The 22,921-nt window shown below is 43.7% G+C and overlaps 1 protein-coding gene across 3 annotated transcripts; it reads right to left on the bottom strand.

Moving 5' to 3' along the window:
• Positions 1-5,902: 5,902 nt before the first annotated feature.
• Positions 5,903-22,730, bottom strand: LOC122940050 (zinc finger protein 420-like). 3 transcript variants are annotated; one of them, XM_044296353.1, is made up of 15 exons: positions 22,427-22,730; positions 20,342-20,549; positions 16,031-16,184; positions 15,723-15,908; positions 15,517-15,640; positions 15,305-15,402; positions 14,868-14,955; positions 12,317-12,477; positions 12,000-12,191; positions 11,799-11,922; positions 11,576-11,685; positions 11,410-11,485; positions 11,231-11,328; positions 10,068-10,176; positions 5,903-8,438 (listed from the first exon to the last, which is right to left on the bottom strand). In XM_044296353.1, exons 2-15 carry the CDS (start codon positions 20,377-20,379, stop codon positions 6,745-6,747), a joined length of 3,252 nt encoding a protein of 1,083 aa, XP_044152288.1. In that variant the 5' UTR covers positions 20,380-20,549; positions 22,427-22,730; the 3' UTR covers positions 5,903-6,744. The 3 variants fall into 3 exon arrangements, with proteins under 3 accessions (XP_044152288.1, XP_044152290.1, XP_044152289.1); XM_044296355.1 differs by having other exon boundaries at positions 11,672-11,685; XM_044296354.1 differs by lacking the exon at positions 20,342-20,549.
• Positions 22,731-22,921: the final 191 nt, after the last annotated feature.

The following is a 22,921-nucleotide window of genomic DNA, read 5'->3' as shown; positions in this document are numbered from 1 at the left end:
GCACTTGACGGCTACAATTCCAGCCGTACCATTTGCACAGATCCACACAAGACCGTTACAGTCGGACATCTTGAAGAATTGGAATGGTCTTCCACAAACACTAGAGGAAAAATGTCATCTCTCCTCCAGGGCAAGGTATTCCCTTCTGTGGTGGACGTCCGAGAAGAACCTCTCGGTAGGAATGCCTTGGTCCTTCATGGAACCCATGCTGATAACGACAGACGCCAGTCCGTGGGGTTGGGGAGCTCATTCAGAGGGAAAATACTGGCAGGGAAGATGGGATTTAAGAACCCGGGACTGCACGTCAAATTACAAGGAGCTCAAGGCAGTAGAAAGAGTACTAAAGGTGGCAGTTCCAGATGTCTCCAACAGAAAGTTGGTCTTTTACTCGGACAATTCAACGACAGTGGCCTATATAAATCATCAGGGCAGAACAAAAGTACCATCCCTAATCTTCCTCTGCCAGGAAATTTTCAAAATAGCAGAAGACAGAAACCTGGTCTTATCCGCAATACATTTGAAAGAGATAGAGAACACGGTGGCCGACTTTCTAAGTCGAGTAGAACTCAGTCAGGCAGAGTGGAGTCTGAACGAGGAGATCTTTTACCAGATTGTAACAAAGTTTGGGACCCCAACTATAGACCTCTTTGCCACCCGGAAAAACAGGAAGACAAAGAGATTCTTCTCCCTAAATTACACAGAGAATCCTACAGCGGTAGACAGTCTGGCTCAGGATTGGAGCCAGGAACTCGGCTATGCCTTCCCACCTATTTCCCTAATTCCGCAGGTTCTGAAGAAAGTGCGGAGGGAGGGACCCACCATAATCATGGTAGCCCCAAAGTGGCCCAAGAGAGTCTGGTACTCCTCCCTCTTAAGTCTAGCCAGAAGCCCTCCCTGGGTGATCCCTCCAAGGGAGGATCTACTCTCCCAGGGGTCCATATGGCATCCCAATCCGGGGATTCTTCAATTGGCAGTATGGAGATTGACAGGGACATCTGGTTGAAGAGGGGGTTTCTAGCAAGGTTGTTTCCACCCTTCTAGGTAGTAAAAAAGCTTCAACAGCCAGGAAGTATAATAGGGTTTGGAATATCTTTTCTTCCTTTCTAGGTTCTAGCCCTGATCCATTTAGTTCTCCTGAAATCCCTAAGATTTTGGACTTTTTACAAGCAGGGTTAGACAAAGGGCTCAAGGCCTCCACCTTAAAAGTCCAGGTGTCGGCCTTGAGCTACTTTTTTTTACTTCCAATTAGCAATCCACCTGTGGGTCAAGCGTTTCCTTTCTGCCGCTGCCAGAATCTGTCCTTCTGTAAGACCTCTTTCCCCTCCTTGGGACCTGAACAGGGTCTTGACGGCCCTAACCGATAGACCCTTTGAGCCCTTATTAGAGGTCCCAATTGACATCTTATCCATTAAAATGGCTTTCCTCCTGGCTATTACCTCTTCTAGGAGGATCTCAGAGATTCAGGCCTTCTCGGCATATCCGCCTTATACTATCATCCAGGATAACCAAATAGTTATCAGGCCCCTGCCTTCTTTCCTTCCCAAGGTTGTCTCTGATTTTCATAGGAGCCAAGACATTGTGTTGCCTTCCTTTTTTCCTAACCCCTCCAATAGCTCGGAAGAAAAGTTTCATTGCCTGGATGTTAAGAGATGCTTGTTAGTCTATTTAGATGTTACGGCTCCTTGGAGAAAGGACGAGAACCTCCTGGTCCAGTTTTTAGGAGGAAATAAGGGGAAAAAAAGCATCCCGCGGGGTTATTGCTAGATGGGTGAAGAAGGCCATAGCTAGGGCTTATATTTCCTTGGGTCTCCCCCCTCCTTCTGGTTTTGGGGCCCATTCTACTAGGGCAGTGTCTACCTCGTGGGCTGAGAAAGCTGATGTATCTTTAGCTCAGATTTGCAGGGCGCTACCTGGAGCTCCCCGCATACCTTTCTCAAACATTACAGATTGCAGCTCCATTCAGATGCTTTTTTGGGGGAAAAAGTCCTTCATAATTTTTTTTTGCTATGGGGCCCAGTCATTTCTAGCTACGCCCCTGAGTAGCATATTACTGTATTTTTGGACTGCATCCGATCCGCATTTTCTGCGGATTGAATGCGGACCCATTCATTTCTAGGAGTCTGGAAACTATGCGGACAACACACAGATGTTAACTGTGTGCTGTCCACACCAATACCAGTCTGCTGTAAGGATATTTTACATAGTACTGATTGTTCCCCCCCCCCCCTTTATTATATTACCTTCTATATTCCTTGTAATGTAAAGAGTTAGGGATCACTAGTCAACATATACAAAGCCATTGTTCTGTGTCAGGTGACCACCAGAACACATTCCATAGTTACCCCACAGGACATACGTATTCCACACTGGACTTCCTTAGGAGGAAGGGGTGAGAGGTTTAAAGGGAGTCTTGTCACCACATTTTGACATTATAGACCCCTTACATAGCTCTGTAGCATAACTGTAGATGATTCAAATGGTACCTTTGTTGTGTTCTTGTGAACTTCACCAGAGGCAAAAACAGATTTTTTTCCGTAACTAAATGAGGGCTCGCAAGTGCCCAAAGGCGGTGTTCACTTCGTTGGAGCCCAGGCTGCTCTGCCTCTTTTGCTTATATCCCTGCCTCAGCCTCTGCCCGCCCTTCTCTTCCCTTGCGCCCTCCTCCATTCCCAGTGAGATCCCGCGCCTGTGCTCTGCCTCACCGGGCTGGGGCATGGCATCACTGTAGCTACTGCGCCTCTGGTCTGCCTCCTTGCCACTGGTTTCACGCCGTTGGCCAGCGCATGCACAGTAGCTACACTAATGCCGTGCCCACAATGGGCATCACAGTTTGCATGCCCTGGCCCAGCAATGGAGAGCGCAGGCACGGGATCTAACTGGGAGAGGAGGAGGACGCAAGGGAAGAGAAGGGAGGGGAGAGGCAGGGATATGAGCAAAAGAGGCAGAGCAGCCTGGGCTCCAATGAAGTGAACGCCGCCCCTTGGCACTTGCGAGCCCCTATTTACATACGAATAAAAGTCAGTTTTTGCCTTGGGTGAACTTCACAAGAACACAAGAAAGGTACCATTTGAATCATCTAGTTATGCTACAGCGCTATGTAAGCGGTCTATAACGTCAAAATGTGGTGACAGACTCCCTTTTAGTACAGAAAAGAAAGAAGAACCATAAATGGATACAACATAGCTTGTACAGATTCATTAAGCGAACAATCAAAATGGGGAAAAGCACAGATAGTACAATAGTGCTGTACCCAAAGATACAAGACATAAAACTCAAAACAAGGAAGAGGACAACTGACAAAACATGAAGGGAGAGGGGCAGATATGAGAAAATAAGAGCAGGAGGGGCAGGGTAGGGGGAGAGACCCTTAGGGGGATGCGATGTATGTATCCCAAGGTAACCATATAGCTTGAAATTGTTCCACAGTTATTAAGGGATGCCATGAGACCGTCCATGGACCTGAATTCACGGACCCTGGCTAGGAGCATGGACTTGGTAGGGGGAGTGGTCAGCTTCCAGGATTTAGCGATCAAGGATTTGGCTGCAGTACATAGTGAGAGGAACAGCTTGGAGGAGTGCTTGTTCAACCTCGGAGGTGGAAAGGATAAGTAAGTAGACCTTCGGGTCTAGCGGTATGGGAAGTGAGCCACATTTCTCACCTCCACCCAAAATGGGGTGATATTGGGGCACGTCCAGTAAATATGGTACAAAGAACCCACATTGTTTAAGCACCGCCAGCAGACAGACGGAATAGTGGGGTTTATGGAATGTAGGAGTATGGTACCAGTGCATTAGCAGTTTATACTGCGTTTCCATATACGTGGTGCAGATAGACGACTGAGCTGCCCTATTCCATACAGTCTGCCAGGCTCCGCGAGAAAGAGGTGATCCCAGGGCAGTAGCCCATTTGTCCATATATGCATGATGTGGGGTCTCACCCTCCGCGGATGTGGCCAGAAGGCGATAAATAATAGAGATAGATCAGATATCTCATCTCAGTGCCTAGTCTACACAGACGCTCAAATGGGGTAGGGAGTGACACCTTAAGCGAACCAAAAGTAGAGCTCACATAGGGGCGAACCTGGAGGTAGTGAAGCCCCTCCGCCACTGGCAGTTTTGATTGGTCCTGGAGCTGCGCAAAATATTTCAGCGTTAGAGTTGAAGCATCCACAATGTCAGCCAGGTGGAAGAGACAGACTACCTTTAAACCTTTGTGCACAAAGACAAAGAACTTAGCTCTGCTGAAATCATCCAGGTAGAATGTTGTAGGTCACTATCTCTCTTGTATTACCATGGGGCGTCAGCCATGTGCTACGTGGGTAGCAGAGCAACAGGAGCTCCCCCATTGTGTTGCAGGTCGTGATTATTCTTTACCTTTACTATTCTGTATGTAATTTGTCAGTTTTACCTTACTAATCACACCTAGTACATTTTTATCACTTAGCCTGTATAAGTCCATTTATTTTCAAATCTACATTAAAACAACCACATATTATAGAATGTCCTATTCTTGTCTATTTTGCGTAACAGCGGGGCACTCAGAAACTGCAGGATGCACAGGGCAGGTATGGTTATGTGCATGAGGCCTTACACTGTGGCTTTTAATGTGAGATCAGAGCACAGGGGCATTGCTGATTCTGATGAGAGATGGCTGCCGCTCAAAGAATCACTGGTGAATTATTAAAGCAGCATCAGGTCAAGGCACAGCCCCTCCTCCAGTTACAATAACCAGAAAGTAAAAGAAACCCTTTACAGGATATGTGGCAATCTGTATTGGAATGTAGGGGGGTGATCTAATTACAATGTACAAGGATATGCATATACAGTACAGAGATTTATTTTTTTTAAGGATTTTTTTTTTTTTATACCAAGGCCTGCAACCATGACAAGAGGGTGTCCTATGTCTAGAAAAATAAAGGAATTATCATCAAGATAGACACATTCTTTCCTGTAATAGCAGTAAGACTATGGAACTCTGCCACAAGATGTTGGGATGGTTGATTCATTGAACAAGTTCAAGGGAGTCCTGAATGTCTTTCTTGAATGTAAAAATATCACAAACAAGACTGTATGTTCTCGGCTCTGGAGATGGAGTTTGATCTAGGAATTTATGGCTTTACTGGGGACTGAGACAGAGTGGGTAGTGCATCTGTTTGTGATTCTTGCTTCCATGTTCTGCACTTGCAAAGCCAGTTCTCATCTCTTCAAAATCAAACAGTAAATGTAGTGGCGGAGACTTACCTTTCCCATTTGGGCTTAGAACCACAACAATGGAAATGGCTGTTCATGCACAATTTTTATTTTATTTTTTAAATAAGGTCCAGCCTCTGTGTAGCCACTACCAGATACATAATTTAGCTAGCTAGACCTGTTTTGATTATTCAGCTCAAGATATATGCGTGAATATTTCTATAATGTATGCGGGTGGGCTATCTTGACTTTCACCCACGATCACAATATGGAAATGTAGGTATATAATTTATGTGTTGAAAAAAAACAACAAAACAAAATTCACCAACTCAAAATATATTATAGAACACTATTAGACATCAGAAAAATCACAATAATAATTAAGTTGAAACAATGCAATACAGGAGAGAAGAAAGGGAGAAGAGAAGTCAGTATTGAGTTGGCATAGGGCAGTGATGGCGAACCTTTTAGAGACAGAGCGCCCAAACTGCAACCCAAAACCCACTTATTTATCGCAAAGTGCCAACACGCCAATTTGACCTGAATACTACAGTCCAATATAGTATATCTTCCATGTATTTAATCACTTAACTATAATAGCCTGCCTACATTCAATGCGTTGCCTGTGCCATTCATAGCATGTTCTGTGCTGATGAATGGCAGGAAAAGTCTAAGATATATTGGTACACCATAGACTTTTTCCAGGGTGCAGGTGCCCATAGAGAGGGCTCTGAGTGACGCCTCTGGCACCCGTACCATAGGTTCGCCACCACTGGTATAGAAGAATACATTCCATAACTTAAAAACCCATGTTGTAAACAAACGCCATGTTTCAGCTTAACACATGTAGGTGCATCTATATTCAGGCTACCATCCATTTAATGGAAATCTTCACCGTTCTGCATATTTATTTTAGTGTTTAAAAATATAATTTAAAAAGTCTGTAGTGTAGACCAAAGGTTGGAAAAACAGCAAGATGACACCTTTATTTTCACAGCAACCTTGAGAAGGCAGGAAGAGAATTAGTCCCCCCCCCCCAAAAAAAAAAGTTATAGGGTTAGCTGGATCCAAGTGTCTCCCCAAACTCCATGTAACAGCGGACTTCAGGTAAACTATAATTTAGAATACTAGGACATTGATGGCAATTTTGACCAGAAGTAACATATTGGTGGCTTTCAAAAGGTAGTGAGGTACTTTCTTTTTACAGCAACCTTGAGAGAGCAGGGAGAGAACCAATTCCAATAAAAAAAATTATAGGATTAGCTGGGTCCAAAGATCTCCTCAGACTCTATGTCTCCATAGACTTCACTTACCTATAATTTGGGAGACTAGGACATTGATGGCAATTCTGACCAGAAGTTACATTTTGGTAGCTTCCAAAAAGTAGTTTGTTCCTTTCTTTTTGCATCAGTCTTGAAGGAGGCAGGGAAATAATCAATTCCCATCAACACAATTATAGTGTTGGTTGGGTATACTCAGAATGTCTTGAACTGTGTACCATGAGATTTGATCTTGTAGTTTGCTTTCACTCATGGATACAAGCCACTGTGGACTTCAGGTAACTATAATTTGGGAGTGTGGGGCATCAATGGTAATTCCATCCAGAAGTGACATGTTGGTGGCTTTTGAAATGTAGTGAGTTCCTTGGTGTCTAACAAGATTTGATTTCTGGTTAAAACATTTGCCACACTCCGGACAGATAAAAGGCCGCTCTCCTGTGTGACTTCTCTGATGAATCTCAAACTGACTTTTACGTGTAAAGCCTCTCCCACATTCCGAGCAAGAATACAGCTTCTCTCCTGTGTGAATTCTCTGGTGTACAACAAGATCTGATCGATGGATAAAACGCTTTCCACATTCTGGACAGGCATATGGTTTCTCCCCCAAATGAATCCTCTGATGTCTTACAAGATCTGACTTCTGAATAAAACATTTCCCACATTCCAAACACGGAAAAGGCCTCTCCCCTGTGTGAGTTCTCTGATGGTCAACTAGACTTGATTTATGAGTAAAACTTTTTCCACATACTGAGCAAGAAAACGGCTTCTCACCAGAGTGACTTCTCTGATGTCTCTCAAGACGATCTTTGAGTGTAAAACATTTCCCGCATTCGAGACATGAAAAGGGCCTGTCCCCTGTGTGAATTCTCTGATGTTTTAGAAGGCCTGCTTTCTGGGTAAAGCATTTCCCGCACTGTAGACATAAAAATGGTTTCTCTTCTTTATCATCTTTCTGTTCTATGCTAATATAATCTGCACAAATACATTTACATTCCCCGCATTCTAGACATGAAAACCTTTTTCTCTTTCCTTCATGAACTTTCTGATGTGCAATAAGGCCTGACTTCTGGGTAAAACTTTTTTCACATTCCGCACATGAATACGGCTTCTCCCCTGTGTGGATTCTCTGATGTGCAACAAGAACAGATTTCTTAGTAAAACTTTTCCCACATTCCATACATGGAAATGGCCTCTCCCCTGTGTGAGTTCTCTGGTGGTCAACAAGAACAGACTTCTTCTTAAAACACTTGCCACATTCAGAACATATATATGAACTGCGTCCTGTGTGAGATCTCTGATGTTTAAGTAACATTGAATTTTTGGTAAAACATTTCCCACACTCTAAACACAGCAACGGCTTCTGCTCAGTGTGAATTCTCATATGTTTAACTAGAACAGACTTCTTGCTAAAAGGTTTCCCACATTCAGAACATGAGTATGGCTTCTCCCCCATATGAAACTTCAGATGTTCTATAAGATAAGATTTCTGAGAAAATGATTTGCCGCACTCAACACAGGAAAATGGTCTATCTTCGTTGTGAATTTTCTGATGTTTAAAAAGATTTTCTCTATGCATAAATCGCTTCCCACATTCAGGACAAGAATAAGGTTTCTCCCCAGTGTGAAATCGCTGATGTTCTATGAGACGGAATTTGAATGTAAAAGATTTACCACAATCGCCACAGAAAAACGGCCTTGTGTGACTTCTCTTATGTCTGAGAAGATTTGCCTTCTTTCCAAAATGTCTCCCGCATTCAGAACATGGAAATATTTTAAACACTCTGTGACCTATGTTTTGTGTAAAAACATGTGATTTCCCAGGGCGTTCCACAGGATACAAGGGATCTGAGAACGGGTCTGGAAGTATATTCGGCGTTAATGGGTCTTCATATGAAAAATTTTGGTTGAAGTTATCTTCTGCTTCAGAACATGGAGGTAAAAGATTTTGTCCATCCAAGCTATGGCAACCTGATGGAATTAAAGACATTAATACTTAGAAAAATTTATAACATTAAAACATACTATGGAGCAACTGTAGAAATACACATTACTTTCTTAATTAAAAAAAAAAAAAAAAGTCATCATTCCAGTTACAAGTCCCAAAAAGAATGGATCCCCTCATTTCAACCTAGTGTGTTTAGCCATGATCCAATCAGTGCGGATAGTGTCAGAATGTGTAGGGACACATTCTATTGACGAGAAGAAAGGCAACTACCAGTTGTCAACTTAATTATGTATTTAATAAGGAATAACAGAGTGTGGCACAATTTAGAGTTATAGGAAAAAAACAGACAGAAGGTGTTAATACAATGCTCGCTGCTGCAATGTTGTCGGCGAGCAGGTACACTGTAAAGAGAATACAGCGCTTGTACGACTGCTGCGCTCTCTTCATACAGCTGATCAGCGAAGGTGCCGGCAGTCGGGCCCCTGCCAATTTGACATTGATGACCTATCCTAAGGACAGGTTATCAATATGGGAAACGCAGAGAACAGCATTAAAGGTAAAGTATTTATAGACATGTCAGGAGATCTGACAGGTCCTATCAGGAGTTTTACTTTTTCAAATATGGAATTTTCCATAAAAATAAATGGTTGAAGTGTTACAGAGAATCTCTACTATAATGAGAAGAAACAAGACATGTGCGAAGAAAACATGAAAGCGTGTGGAGGATATTTAAAGGGCTTGTCAGTGTTGTCCGTAAAATTTAAAAAATGTTAGACAAGACCTCTAATAGCTAAATTTAAAAAATGATGTTATTTTTACGACATTCTTCAGCGTTGGTCTGGTCCTCCTGCTGCTGCTTGTTGTTCACAAACTGCAGCAGTGACATGCCGGTATACGGCATGTGATCCCTGCAGCCAATCACTATTCTCAGTGTTAGTGATTGGCTGCAGCAGTCACGTATACCGGAACGTCACTGCTGCAGTTTGCGAACAAGCAGCGTCAGGAGGACCAGACCAGCGCTGGAGAATGGGGTGACTATAAAAAAAAATAAAAAAATAAAATAAAAAATGGGAGGGCTTGTCTGAGATTTTTAATTATCTTGGACAACCCCTTTAAGGGCTCATGTACACGACCGTATGTATTTTGCGGTCCGCAAAAAAAGACTGATTACATTCATGTGACGTCCGTGTTGCATCCTTTTTTTTTTTTTTTTTTGCTGGTACATTGTAATAATGTCTGTCCTTGTCCGCAAAACGGGTAAGAATAGAACAGGTTCTATTTATTTTTGGTGGAACGGACATGTGGACACGGAATGCACACGGATCACTTCCGGGTTTTTTCAAGCCCTACTGAAATGGTTACGCATATGGAGCTGTAAAAAAAAAAAACAAAAAAAAAAAAAAAACACAGAACGGAAACAGAAGAATAATACGTTGGTGTACATGAGCCCTATCCCGATATCAGTGGTGGACAACTGGTGGTCTCAACTGTGTTGGAATTGATACACTGAATGTAATGTATATAATGCATGGTCACTGAACTGGAAGCAAGGGTTCTCATCTGGGTTGTACACCACAACTGACATATACTGTGATGTGTAACGATGTAGTTATTGTACAAGGAGACATCTGTACAAAGTGTTTTTTACTGACCTTGACCAATATCTACAGGAATTTCTTCCTCTTTACATTGATGCCTGTTCATTACACACATCTCATCTTCATCTACAACTTCAACTTTAATATCAATGAGATCTTCTACCTGAATAAAAATGTGAACAAATTATTTAACAGACAGAAGCTTAAAAACCTTTCACCGATTATGACACTGTGAACTAAGTATACAGACATGGAGAGCGGCGCCGCTCCGTTCTCCCGCTATTCCCTCCGGTATCTTCGGTCACTAAGTTATAGTAGGCGGAGATTTCAGTCACTAAGTTATGGTAGGCGGAGTCTGCTCTTGTTCTGTTGTAGCGCTGGACAATCGCATCGCAGAGCTCACAGCCTGGGAGAAAATAACCTCCCAGACTGTGAGCTCTGCACTGCGATAGGCCAGAGCTACAGCAGAACAAGTGCAGACTTAGTGACCGAAGATACCGGAGGGCATAGCGGGAGAACGGAGCGGCGCCCAGGGATAACAGTAAGTGCAGTGAGATCCCCGGGTGCCGCTCTCCATGTCTGTATACTTAGTTCACAATGTCAGGATCGGTGAAAGGTCCTCTTTAAGAAAAAGAAGGAAAAGTAACCTAACTGCACCTCCCTTATTAAAGGAAATTAAGGTACCTTGCAGACGAGCGTGTGCGAATTAGGTCCAGATGCATTTAGTGAAAAATTTGCGATTTCGCAAGCAAGTTCATTCAGTTTTGCCTGCAATGCGATTTGATGCATTTTGCACACGCGTGATAAAAAAACTGAAAGTATACAAACAACATCTCTTAGCAACCATCCGTGAAAAACACATCTCATCCGCACTTGCTTGCGGATGCGATTTTCACGCAGCCCTATTCACTTCTATGGAGTCAGCGTTGCGTGAATAACGCAGAATGTAGAACATGCTGCGATTTTCACGCAACGCACAAGTTATGCGTGCAAACCAACGCTCATGTACACAGACCCATTGAAATGAATGGGTCCGGATTCAGTGCAGGCGCAATGCGTTCGCATCACGCATTGCGCCCGCGCGGAAAACTCGCTCGTATGAAAGGGGCCTAAGTTTTGATAAAACAAACAGAATAAACAAATGGTCCATAGAGCTCATCTGGTGAACACATAAAATAGGTCTACTTTGATGGCAAAAAGATCTCAGCCACAATTACCTGATGATCTGGTGAGACAATGTGATTTTCGTCTGGACTATCCAGGCTATACGGAGGAGTCTTACATCCTTCTGTTGAATTTCCCTTACTGGAGACATCTGTAAAAACACAAAAACACGGTATGTATCTTTGTGACCCTCAAAACTGCTCTTTCCTTCACAATCAGTGACCCCCCTTACACGGTTGGTCAGCCATGATATACGTCTCCTCTTCTTCCTCATCTACACTTTCAACTTTCATATCAAGATCTTCACTCTAGACAGACAAGATAAAAATAAATCATTCAATCAAATAACTTTGGTCTAATGACTTAATACTAACAATATTATTTATATTAGTTGAGACCTCAGATCCATCTGCTTGATCTGGCGAGACATTACAATTTTCTTCTGGACACTGCTGCGAACTGAGAGGACTAGAACATTTCTCTGCTGGATTTACCTTACTGGATTCATCTGTAGGACACACATACACAGTAACTAAAAACATTATATATTTATGTGATATATCACAAGGGTATCCAGGCGACCCTTAAAACCACTCCTATACCATCAAAGTCTCCTCTTACCCTGTGATGCGAGAGACTGTTGGTCCTCCATCATGACGTCCGTGTACAGATCCTTGTGTCCTTCTAAATACTCCCACTCCTCCATGGAGAAATAGACAGAGACATCCTGACACCTTATAGGAACCTGACACACACAATGATACAGACACATCATTCCTTGTGTTACTATAAAAATGTCCCAGCATTGCCAGCAGTGCTCACCTCTCCAGTCAGCAGCTCAATGATCTTGTTGGTGATATCTTGGATCTTCTGCTCGCTGGTCCTCTCAGGCATCAATGAGTGAGCTGGAGGGTCGGCGATGGAGTTCTGGGTCCTGCTCCAGGCTCCTAACACTCGAGGGCGACTGCTAGGAGTCATACACTTGCCTAATGTCCTTCTCTCTACAGTGTAATCCTATTTGTAAAGAAAGCAGTAATGAATAGCGCTATACAAGTTTCCATCACCTCTGTGGTAACGTCCCTGTTTTATTGACAGAGATCAGAGTAATGTCATGTGACAGAATTCCCAGAATGCCGCACCTCACCAGTAAGGAGGTAGATGATCTCCAAGGTGAGGTTTAATATGCTTTCAGACAGCATGTTCCCGTGCCTGTCTGTCCTCAGGGGATCGTTCAGGAAAAGGACTATTCTCTTGTGGAGAAGACAAGACTTCTGCTGTGAGGGCCCTGCAGTATGGGAACCTGATAAGGGAAAAAAAATATATTTTAAAATCACAGTGGGAAAGACCCCATCATGCCACTTTAAAGAGAACCTGTCATCAACTTAATGCTGAACTCATGGAGGACAGCATAGTGACAGACGAGATGATTTCAGCGGTTTGTCACTCATGAACTAAAAGTGGTGGCCGAGAACCAGCATCATAATCATTGCAGCCCAGGCCTTGAAAAGAGTCAAATCTACCTGAGAAGAGTCCTGGTTATTCATAAGCTCCTGGTCTCCTGTTCTCTTCTAGGGAGAAAAGTAAGGAGAATACTGTCAATCAGCAGCAATTGGGCAGCAGAACGGAAGCTTATAAATAATCGACTCTTCTCAGCTAGATTGGACTCCTTTCAAGGCCTGGGCTGCAATAATTATGATGCCGGTTATCAGCAACCACTTACTTTTAGCTTATGATCTACCGCTGAAATCAGCTCGTCTGTCACTACTTAATGCGGCTCTAAGTTGATCACAGGTTCTCTTTAAGGAAATACTAAGAAGTCATATTTCTTAGCTTCCTACATGCCCTGAAGCATAACCCATGAACATGAGGTCTCACAGGGAGAAATTGTCACCCACACAGAGGCTGAGGTAGCATCCAATGTGCTGCACACACAGCTCACAACAGCTATTATGAAAGAGCATGGCGGCCGTGTAGTCCCCTTCTGCACAAGAGCATCAACCTGTGCTTGCTGGGTGTGTATGCTAGCACTGAGTTACCTCCGTGATCTACGTATAGTCACACTAGTAATCAAATACTGTAATAACACATCTCAGGTATGAATTGAGGGCTGTATCAGAGTCGAGGAGAAAGCAATCTATAAATGTGATTGCATATGGATCTTAAAGTGGTTATGCCATTATTGGTGTAAAAAGAGAAAAATCTGACATATAGTGCACATCAATCTCTCTCTAACAGAAGCAACCCTAAACCGCACATGGATCCAGAGACTCCCCATTTATTGCTCTGCTAGATTTATATCAGGGGAGAGTCCTTTCCGCTGTAGCTCTTTCCCTGTAACTGCCACAGCTTCTAACCGAGCATATGGCTGATGGCAGTGGAAGATTTTAACTGAGCATGTGCGATCAACTCAGAGAGGTGGAAATAAGGGAAAGAGAAAACAGCAGGTGGCGCTATACAGATACATTTTATTGAATAGCTCAGAGGCTATGCTACATTTTTAATTGCATGCAATTACATAAAGTATCCAGATACAGGTGCTGGTTTCAACAACGTAGATTTTTTTGTGGCACAGCCCCTTTAGGTGCCAATTTGAAGAAGGTCAGGAGAAAACATAGGTAATGTGGGTGAGGTTATGGAGTCTTCAGAGGAGGCAGGTGACTTCAATACTCGGTAAGTAATAAGAGCAACCTGTATCTACAGACCATGGCAGCTTGAGAATTGGGGGTCATTCAGACGGCCGTATGAATGAGTCCGCATCCATTCGGCAATTTTGCAGAATGGGTGCGGACCCATTCATTACAAAGGGGCTGCAAGAGATGTGGACAGCACACTGTGCGCTACTACGACACTACGGTCGTGTGAATGCGCCCGTATACTAGGCAAAGGAGGCTATAAAATGGAACAAATATAAAATCCTGTATATAGAGACTAGATCTCTATTACATAAACTGCAGTTCACCTCACTGCCCTCTGATTAGCACTATTGTGAAGCTTATGCTCTAGGAAGATGCCAACAGAACAAGCACATTGCTCATGTTACCAAATGACTGTAGACACCTAGGAGCAAATCAAGTAAAAATCTCTCAATACAGAAAAATCATTAAAAAAATAGATATGAAAAGGTCTTCGTGTTTATACAGTAGCAATAACATGTAGCCAGGGATTTAAAGTGGTTCGTCAAGACTTAAATAGTAATGGCCTTTTCTCAGGATAGGTCATCAATAGACAAATATCCAATAGGTGGTCGATCAACTGTTTGAAGGGGCCACATGACCTGTGTGAACGCTCTGGCCTCTTCCTTGACCAGTGATGTCACATCCATGTCCAAGCTCAGCCCCTAGAGAATGTATTGGTATACTGTGGCCCCTTCAAACAGCTTATTGGTAGAGGTCTTTACCCGGGACCCTTACCAATCTCATGCTGATCATCTATCCTGAGGACAATTAATATTGAGTTCCTAGAAACCCCTTTAGTACTGCTTCAAGAAGAATGACTTATGTTCTTGTTCATCTGATAGCAACCAATGAGATGATCAGAGAAGAAGAACAGTTGAGTAGAAGGGGATGGCAGCTCCTGTCACCCACAGATTCTCAAAAGTTTGTATTGAGAAGATGGTGGAGAATAAGAGATTGTTGTAAAAGCTGAACTGAGAATATTGTGATTATGCTCTGTCTAGAGGTTTCCGCTTACCTGGGCTGATATCTTCAGGAATTTCCTTTTCCGTACAATGGAGATCAGTCATAACACAGGCCTCCTCTTTATCAAGCAAGCCTTTTCCCTGATTTTTATATGGATGAATTAATACAGAGGATATCAGGAGAATGAAGATTTTAAGAGACAAGAATACAATTTCAATAATTCATACATATATTAGGTAATGTGTACAGACCTTAAAGTGCAATTTAATGACCACCAAGTCTCTTTGAGACCACTGACTAAATTGCAGTGAAAATGGTCTGAGGGATGGTCATCTCAAATAAGAGGCCAATATATAAGAAAGAGAACATCTGTCCAAAAAATATCGTCTTCATGGGGGGGTCTTCTCAGAAAGTTTTTTTGATAGGTTGTACCTTATATGGGTATGGTTAGGTGAGGTTCGAGGGTAGGTAGGTTAGTTTTCTATCTACCTGTTTATCCACTAGAGCATTATGCTTTTCCTCTGGGAAACCCTGGACACACATAGGACTGGGACATCTCTCTGGTGAATTTTTCGTACAACATTCATCTGCAGGAAATACAAAATGACTGAATACATTGTGTACAAATGATAATCAGATGATGGCGGTATCTAGGAGACCACCACAACTGTTCTCTACCATCAATGACAATCTCCTTTTACCCGGTGATGTGAGAGGGTGGTGGTCCTCCATCATGATGTTCTTGTAGAGATCCTCGTGTTCTTCTAAATACTCCCACTCTTCCATGGAGAAATGGACAGAGACATCCTGACACCTTATAGGAACCTGACACACACAATCATAAACAATCAGACACATTATCCCTGAGGTAACTATATAATGTCCTAGCATTCCCAGCAGCACTCACCTCTCCTGTCAGCAGCTCAATGATCTTGTTGGCGAGTTCTATGATCTTCTGCTCATTGTTTTTCTTATGTATCAGTGAGTCAGGTGGAGGCTCCATGGTGGGGCTTCTGCAGCATCCACCTGATACGCAGAGGCATCTTCTGGGGGCCACACATTTTTCTGATGTTTTCTTCACTACCATGTAATCCTGTGTATGGAGAGACCCTGATAAATATCACTATGTACATTCACAGAACACCTTGCCAGTCATGTCCCTCTATTATTAAAACAAAGAAAAGTGACCAAGTAACAATTCCCCAGATACCTCACCTTTCCAAGCAGTAGGTAGACAATCTCTAGGGTAAGGTTAAATATACTGTCGGTCATCTTGGCTGTGGACTTGTCTTTACTTAGTGGATCGGGCATTGAGTTGGCCACTGCCTTTTGAGGGAGACTATGAATCTTTGTTACACATTGTCCCGTGCTGGAGGAACATGAAAGCAAATTCATAAATTTAGAATTGTAAAGGAATTTGGCCACGTTAGGAGCTTCTTACAAACACTGTAATATGGGCAGAAGTGGTTTATTAAAGAAAGCTTTACAGTATGATAGTACCACACCGTACCAGGCCATTGCCCTAGCAGTTATATAAGAACCCAGCTGCTGACAGTCACACAACTACAAACCAGTGACTTTCCAAATATACATTAGAAAAAGTGAAGGACAGAGAGAAGGCAGTATGGCTACATGATCAGGCTCCACAAGGTAGTCTGTTACCATGAAGAAACACAGCTCTGCATAGGAAATAAAGACACAAAACTATAGGACAGTTTATATAAAGTTGTCCACTTATTGTGAGAAATGTGATGGGAACATCATCATGAGCAGCTTTTTATTATAAGGTTATTAGAAGATAAACGCTGCCCCCTTGTAACTCCAGCCTTTTCCACTGTACTCTCGTCTAGATGGAGAGGCATGTGACCAGGGACGTCCATCAGCCTCCTTTGAGAGAAAAACAAAAACCTGTATGGAACACTAGCGCATATGCAGTGTTTTTCCTACAGAGAAGGATGATGGATATGTCTGGTCACATGCCTCTCTATCAGCGCCCATGATCAGCGCAGGAGCTCTGTACTAACAAGTGGGTGGAGCTTAACCAAGGAAGAAATGGCCGCTCATCTTCTAATCACACTTTATTGGTAAATTGCACACATGTTCCCAACACGTGTCCTCTTTAATGAGAAAGAGTTGTCCGAATTTTTTTTTTTCGAAATCCGGAAATATTTTCCAATAAAAAAATAAAATTAAATTAATAATAATAATAATAATAATAATAATAATAAAAAAAATACTACTTCAATCTCTAGACCTCTGAGGTCAGCGACTTGCTGCAGATAGCGGTTACACCACACATGATGACCTGCATGGTAGTATACAAAGACTTCAGATTGGCAGCCTGTGACCCATAAGGGATTTAAAGGAAATGTGTCGCCAAAAATGTTATCTGCCAGTTAAAACCAGATAGTAACCCATCTTCTTTTTTCTAATACGATTTTATTTTCTGATTAGATTTTTTTATTCTATTTCCTGAACATTTTTATGGGGGCGGCCATCTACCCTGAACTGTTCTTAACAGCATAAAAAAAATATTGCTTTACGGCAACCCCATGGGCCATAGACACAAGGAGGGAGACCTCATTGACTTCTATGGGAGAGTTTTCTGGGCATGCTCTGTGACCTGTGCAGAGGTCAGGAGGGAGCAGATAAGCCCTGACAATATTGTGAATGGTGGATCCTTTCTTATCTGTACACAGAGGTGATATCTCCTTATTACAGGCAGGATTAGAATGATATATAACTGCAGTAAAGAGATCTGTACAGACCAAGAAGTGGCGCCCATTATTAGGCTAAAGGTGCATTTCGGCCCAAGAATCTGGCAGATCATCGGGAATGACTGTTCCCGACTGTGGCGGAACCCACCTCACCACTGGGCCTTGGAGAGGCCAGGCTGCCCGCCTCCTACCTGCTGACTATGGCCCCTAGTAAATTTGTACGTTTAAATGCAATTTGGGCCATCCGTGGACATATTATGACTTTTGGGAACAATGCCCTTTTAGGACTGTGTAGCGGATTGCATTCGGGCTGTCTTAGATATTGTCTATGTTATTATGGGTTCGGTTGAATTGTATTGCTATGTGTTGTGGACTGTATGTATCTTACTGTGGTGTTTGCTATGTGGGAGGCATTGCTATTCTGTGCCTCTTCTCCTCCCCCTTTTTCCTCCTGTCCCATTGTTCCCCCAGCAAGTTGTTGTCTCAGGGACACTAGGAGACCAGTTTGAACCAGCTGCTCTGTCCCCCCCCCCCCCCCTCAAATCTCCCATCAGCCCTTGCTATTGTCGGGCCCCACCCTTCCTTGTACCATAGCCCTCCATGTGCCCTATTGTATGGAAATGAGGCTGTTGAGGGGGGGGGTTAAAGTAGGTGTGCTATGTCTAAATAAAGTCAGTTCCTGTTTTAACCCTCAAGGTGAAGTGTCGTCTCATTCTTGGGGGAGGATTTATTGCCTGCTGTCCCAGTTTGACTGCTAGGAGTGTAAACCTATTTGTATGGTTTCCTATTGAACTGTCTACAGCATTCATATGCTTGAAGAGGATTTATATGCTGCTTCGGTTCGGTGATTGTGGTGTCTGCCAGAGTGCTTGGAAACCTCAGGAAAACGCTAGGAGCATCCGTCAACGGAGGTACTCAGTCGGGGTGCCAGGTGATCCGTTACACCGACAATCTGCCAGTGTAAATGTTCCGTTGTTTACCCGATGCGCAGACCTTTAAAAATGCAAAAAAAATAAATTGGATCCGTTTTTCCAGATGACACCAAAGAGATGGATCCGGTGTTTCAATGCATTTGTTAGACGGATCCGTATCCGGATCAGTCTACAAATGCTATCCGTTTGCAAATGGATTTCCGGATCCGGCAGGCAGTTCCGGCAACGGAACTTCCTGATGGATCTTCACAACGCAAGTGTGAAAGTACCCTTAACAATAGGTCATTTTCTGATGACACATTCTCTTTAAGGAGTGGGTTTTTTCTTTTCATTTTAAAGGATTCCCAACACTTAAAACAAACAAAACAAAAAAAACACTCCAAGGCAAACTCTTTTACAGCTATTTTCGAAGCAACCTCTTTTTTCACATGACTGTCAGACATTCCCTAATCACAGCATTACCATTCACCATCACATCAGCCCCCTGGCATTTTACAAGAACCATGACTTCTTATTGGTGCCATTCTGAGAAATGAAGAGATTTTACTAGTGCCATATCTTGGGTTACGGCTCTTAATTACAAAGAACAATCAAGTCATCTTCAGGATCAAAAATTCAGAAAAATCTATTCTCACCCCTCAGAGGTATAGAGGCTTCTTGGGAGTCATTTCTCAATACCGGCCAAACCCTTTTAACCCTTAGGCCCATTTCCCATGGGCGAGAATTCCACGCGGGTGCAATGCGTGAGGTGAACGCATTGCACTCGCACTGAATCCGGACCCATTCACTTTAATAGGGCTGTTCACGTGAGCGGTTCCAGTCTAAAGCGGTCAGGTTTCCTATACATGACACCAAAGCAGACAAAGGTAACAGTGGCTGGATATAAATGGCAGGAGACGTTTTGGGCACTGCGACTCAAAATATCCTCCTGCTAAGCACCTGGAAATGGTCCAGCTAGAGAAAAGGGTTTGTAATCAAGATGCCACTGATGCCTGGCTGGTGGACAACACAACTGTGGGAGTTGCCCATGCTTGTCAGCGAATCAAATGATCCTCTCCACTTGTGGTCTGTCTGGGCCATCCAGAGTCTGTTTGGTGTTTGAGTGCCCTCACATAACCACTGTGCCCAACACCTCCTTATAGCTAGTTCAGTATGGCCTAGATGGCAGGCAATTTGTCAAAAAGACCAACCTGCTTCTCTCAATGTCTGTGTGTCATAGAGGCATGTCTAACAGTCAATGATCTCTCACCAAAAGAAGCCTCTGAGAGCCTTTTTATAGGGCAGCAGGGAGAGCACTATTACATCTTCGCGTGGCAAGGCCGAGTACCTAATCTTTCTGCCCGAGACATAGCTGCATGCTGAGTTTTGCACCAATCGACATTTCTATGCGAGACAGGTGCATTTATTTTTTTGGTAAGGAGTGTAATATTTAGAATATAGGAGAGCTAGAAAGGGCTCAGAGACGGGCAGATTATTAAGAGAGATCATTAGCTATAACGAGCTTGTTCAGCTTGAAAAAGAAAGATGCGTTTGAGGTGATGTACAGCGAACATGGCTTTACAATGGACCAGGTGACATCATCACGTGTGGAGGAAAGCGCGTCAGTAGAAATGTACCGACTCCACCTTACAGATGCATCATCTGTTATTATCTGGTAGAGCGCTACTTCTCTGCCCTCACAATAATTAGATCCGATTTGAGGACATCTATGGAGGAAGATCTGACTGAGGACAAATTCCTAGATTTCTTACTTATTACATGTATAGCAGTGTTTACTTACAGGAATTAAGAAAATGTATTCCAATAAATATGGTTTAAAGGGGTCATTCAACCCCTATGCTGCCACCCAGAATACACCTCATACAGGTTATACTTACCCGCGTTGCACCCGATGCCCGCACAGCAGCCGCTGCATCTCCAATAGCTGGCCTTGATGGATTCGAGCCTCCCTAGCGTCACCAGCAGTGCTAGGACGGCTCGCAAAGTAGCGCCACTTAGTATCGGAAAATAGCAAATCCTGGTATCGGATCGATCCGGGTGTAAAAGTATTAATTGGGTATCGAAAGTTTGATTCCCGATGCAACCCTAGTTCAGAGAAGGAAATGGAATACAGTACCCAGAAAGATAAAATTTAGGGTTATTCACTTTAGAAAAAAAGATTACTTTTAGCGGTCACTAAAGCAGTAAGGATGTTGTCACACACAGCTTTTTCTGCCAATCTTTGATGCAAGTTTTTGACTAAGGGTCCATTCACACATCCGCAAAACACGGACCGCACTATAATAGAAATGCCTTTTCTTGTCCGTGGCTGCGGACAAGAATAGGACATGTTCTATCTTTTTGCGGGGCCGCGGAACGGAAGTGCGGATGCGGAAAGCACATGGTGTGCTGTTCACATCTTTTGCGGCCCCATTGAAAATTAATGGGTCAGCACCCTTTTGACGAAATTGCGAACAGAGGTCGGATCCATTATGCGGACATGTGAATGGACCCTAAGGCTACAGCTACACCGCGGCTTCCTGTCCCATTTTTTAGAATGATAGTCAATGGTGTCGCACTGCGGCATGCTGCGACACGACAGTTGCAAAAATTAATTCAAGTTTGTTTTCTGGGCGGCTGTCTCGTCGCAGTCACAGCGCAGCACCATTGATTATCATTACAAAAATGTTGTGCAGTGTAGTTGTTCCCTCATTGTCAGAAGTGGATCCAGCAGGAAGCAGACGTACGCTTAGTCCCTTCCAAGCAGATGCTGGCTTTGGTTCAAAAACTGCTCAGGTGTTATCAACTCTGCTTGCTGACAAAAGGTCTTGGAGACCTGCATAGCAGAGGGAGGAGCTTGTAAACTGGGTGGGCGGGGAGCACCAGCATATGGCTAAGTAAACAAACACGCCCCTAGAGTCCAGAACATCGACACACCACAGAAGGTGGCTAAAAAGGGATCAAAATACAGCGCTGAGGGAGAGACATGGAAAACGCCTTGGAACAGAACCTGCACATCCCAATTCTCACTAGGTCAGTACCAGCCACACAGAACATACTGTGTACCCATAGGCGGTTTTTTTCCGGTATTAAACTTAAAAGCTGTTGTGAAAGTAGCCTAACCCATTTTATATTCTTTCAGCCGATTTTCACGGTGGATATTAAATTTTTGCAGTAGGGCGGGGTGAAATTCACTGAAAGGGGCGCAGTAAAATCTGCACATGGATTTCGCTGTAGATTTGCCGCAGATTTCACCTCCTGCATTGCTCGGGGTGAAATCTGTGGCAGAAATCCACAACATAAATTGACATAATAATAATAATAAAAAAAGTAAGATCTCATCCTCTAAGGAATCTTAGGTTTATCAGCTGTCTTAAAGCGATTCTGCAAAAATTGGGCAAAACACATTTTGATCCCAAAGTGTGAAACGCACCTAGGACCACAGCCACACGGTGCACAGTATTTATTCAATCGTCATTGGTGGTTTTGCGGGTCACCATGCGGCCATTGACAATACGCAGTGGCCTGGACAGCTGCACTCAGTCATAACCATGTGACGGTACCCTAACTTGCATGTCAGCGCGGTTTTCAGCCACAGACATTTATAGGATATCTTCAAGACATCCCACCTCAGGGATCGGCAGGACCTCAACCCTCGTCCTGCCGGAGGTGGAGAATGAAGGGAGATATGGCTGCGGCTCTCTCCATCCATTTCCTACAGGAAACCGCAATGGGATGAAACACCCCTTTAATGCCCACAGCAGCAGAGGGCAGGCTGGTGGGTACAGCACCTGTAACAGCCCCCCTGTTATCCTCTGGGACCAGGGGCTGAGGTGAGACATCACAAGCTCAGCACAGGGCTCCACAGACACAGGAAACATACATTGTCAGTGGACCATTCCACTCCAAGGGATGAGCCAAACCATTTAGAGGGGAGGACACGAGCAACACAGGACAGAGAGGGAAGTTATGGAGATACATACCCGGAGCTCCCCCTCATCTCTTCACTGGGACTACCCGGAACTGAACCCGGAAATCTGGGTAACGGCAAAAGGATGTTGGTGACGTCACGACCATGAGATCCGTCAAGGGGAGGGATTCAGCAGCAGACCCGATAATGGGACTGTAGCTTGTCTAAACATAATAGTTACATGGCCACGACCAAACGACGACGCGCCAATAGACGAAATTCCCTCAGAGCGATAACCTATGTAGAGTCAGCTATTTCCCATGCCTGGTAAGGACCAGGTCCATACCGTGCATGGAATGTAATTCCTAGCCTTGCGTTCCAAGCTTCTCCTTCAGCTCAACAACGTGACGTGCCACGTCAGCGGGTTGATGGGAATTGTAGTTCAGAGCGTCTGCTCAGTGCCGCATTCTGTAAACGTTTGGACTTCATCTCCCGGCATGCATAGCTACACCGACAATCCACCTATGAGCAATGCTCGCTTTCTCCCCACCGGAACATGGTGTTTCAG

The sequence above is a fragment of the Bufo gargarizans genome, chromosome 6 (genome assembly GCF_014858855.1).
Source record: "Bufo gargarizans isolate SCDJY-AF-19 chromosome 6, ASM1485885v1, whole genome shotgun sequence".
NCBI classification, from domain to species: domain Eukaryota; kingdom Metazoa; phylum Chordata; class Amphibia; order Anura; family Bufonidae; genus Bufo; species Bufo gargarizans.
Note: the sequence above shows the minus strand (reverse complement) of the source record. Positions and strands in the feature narration are given on the sequence as shown.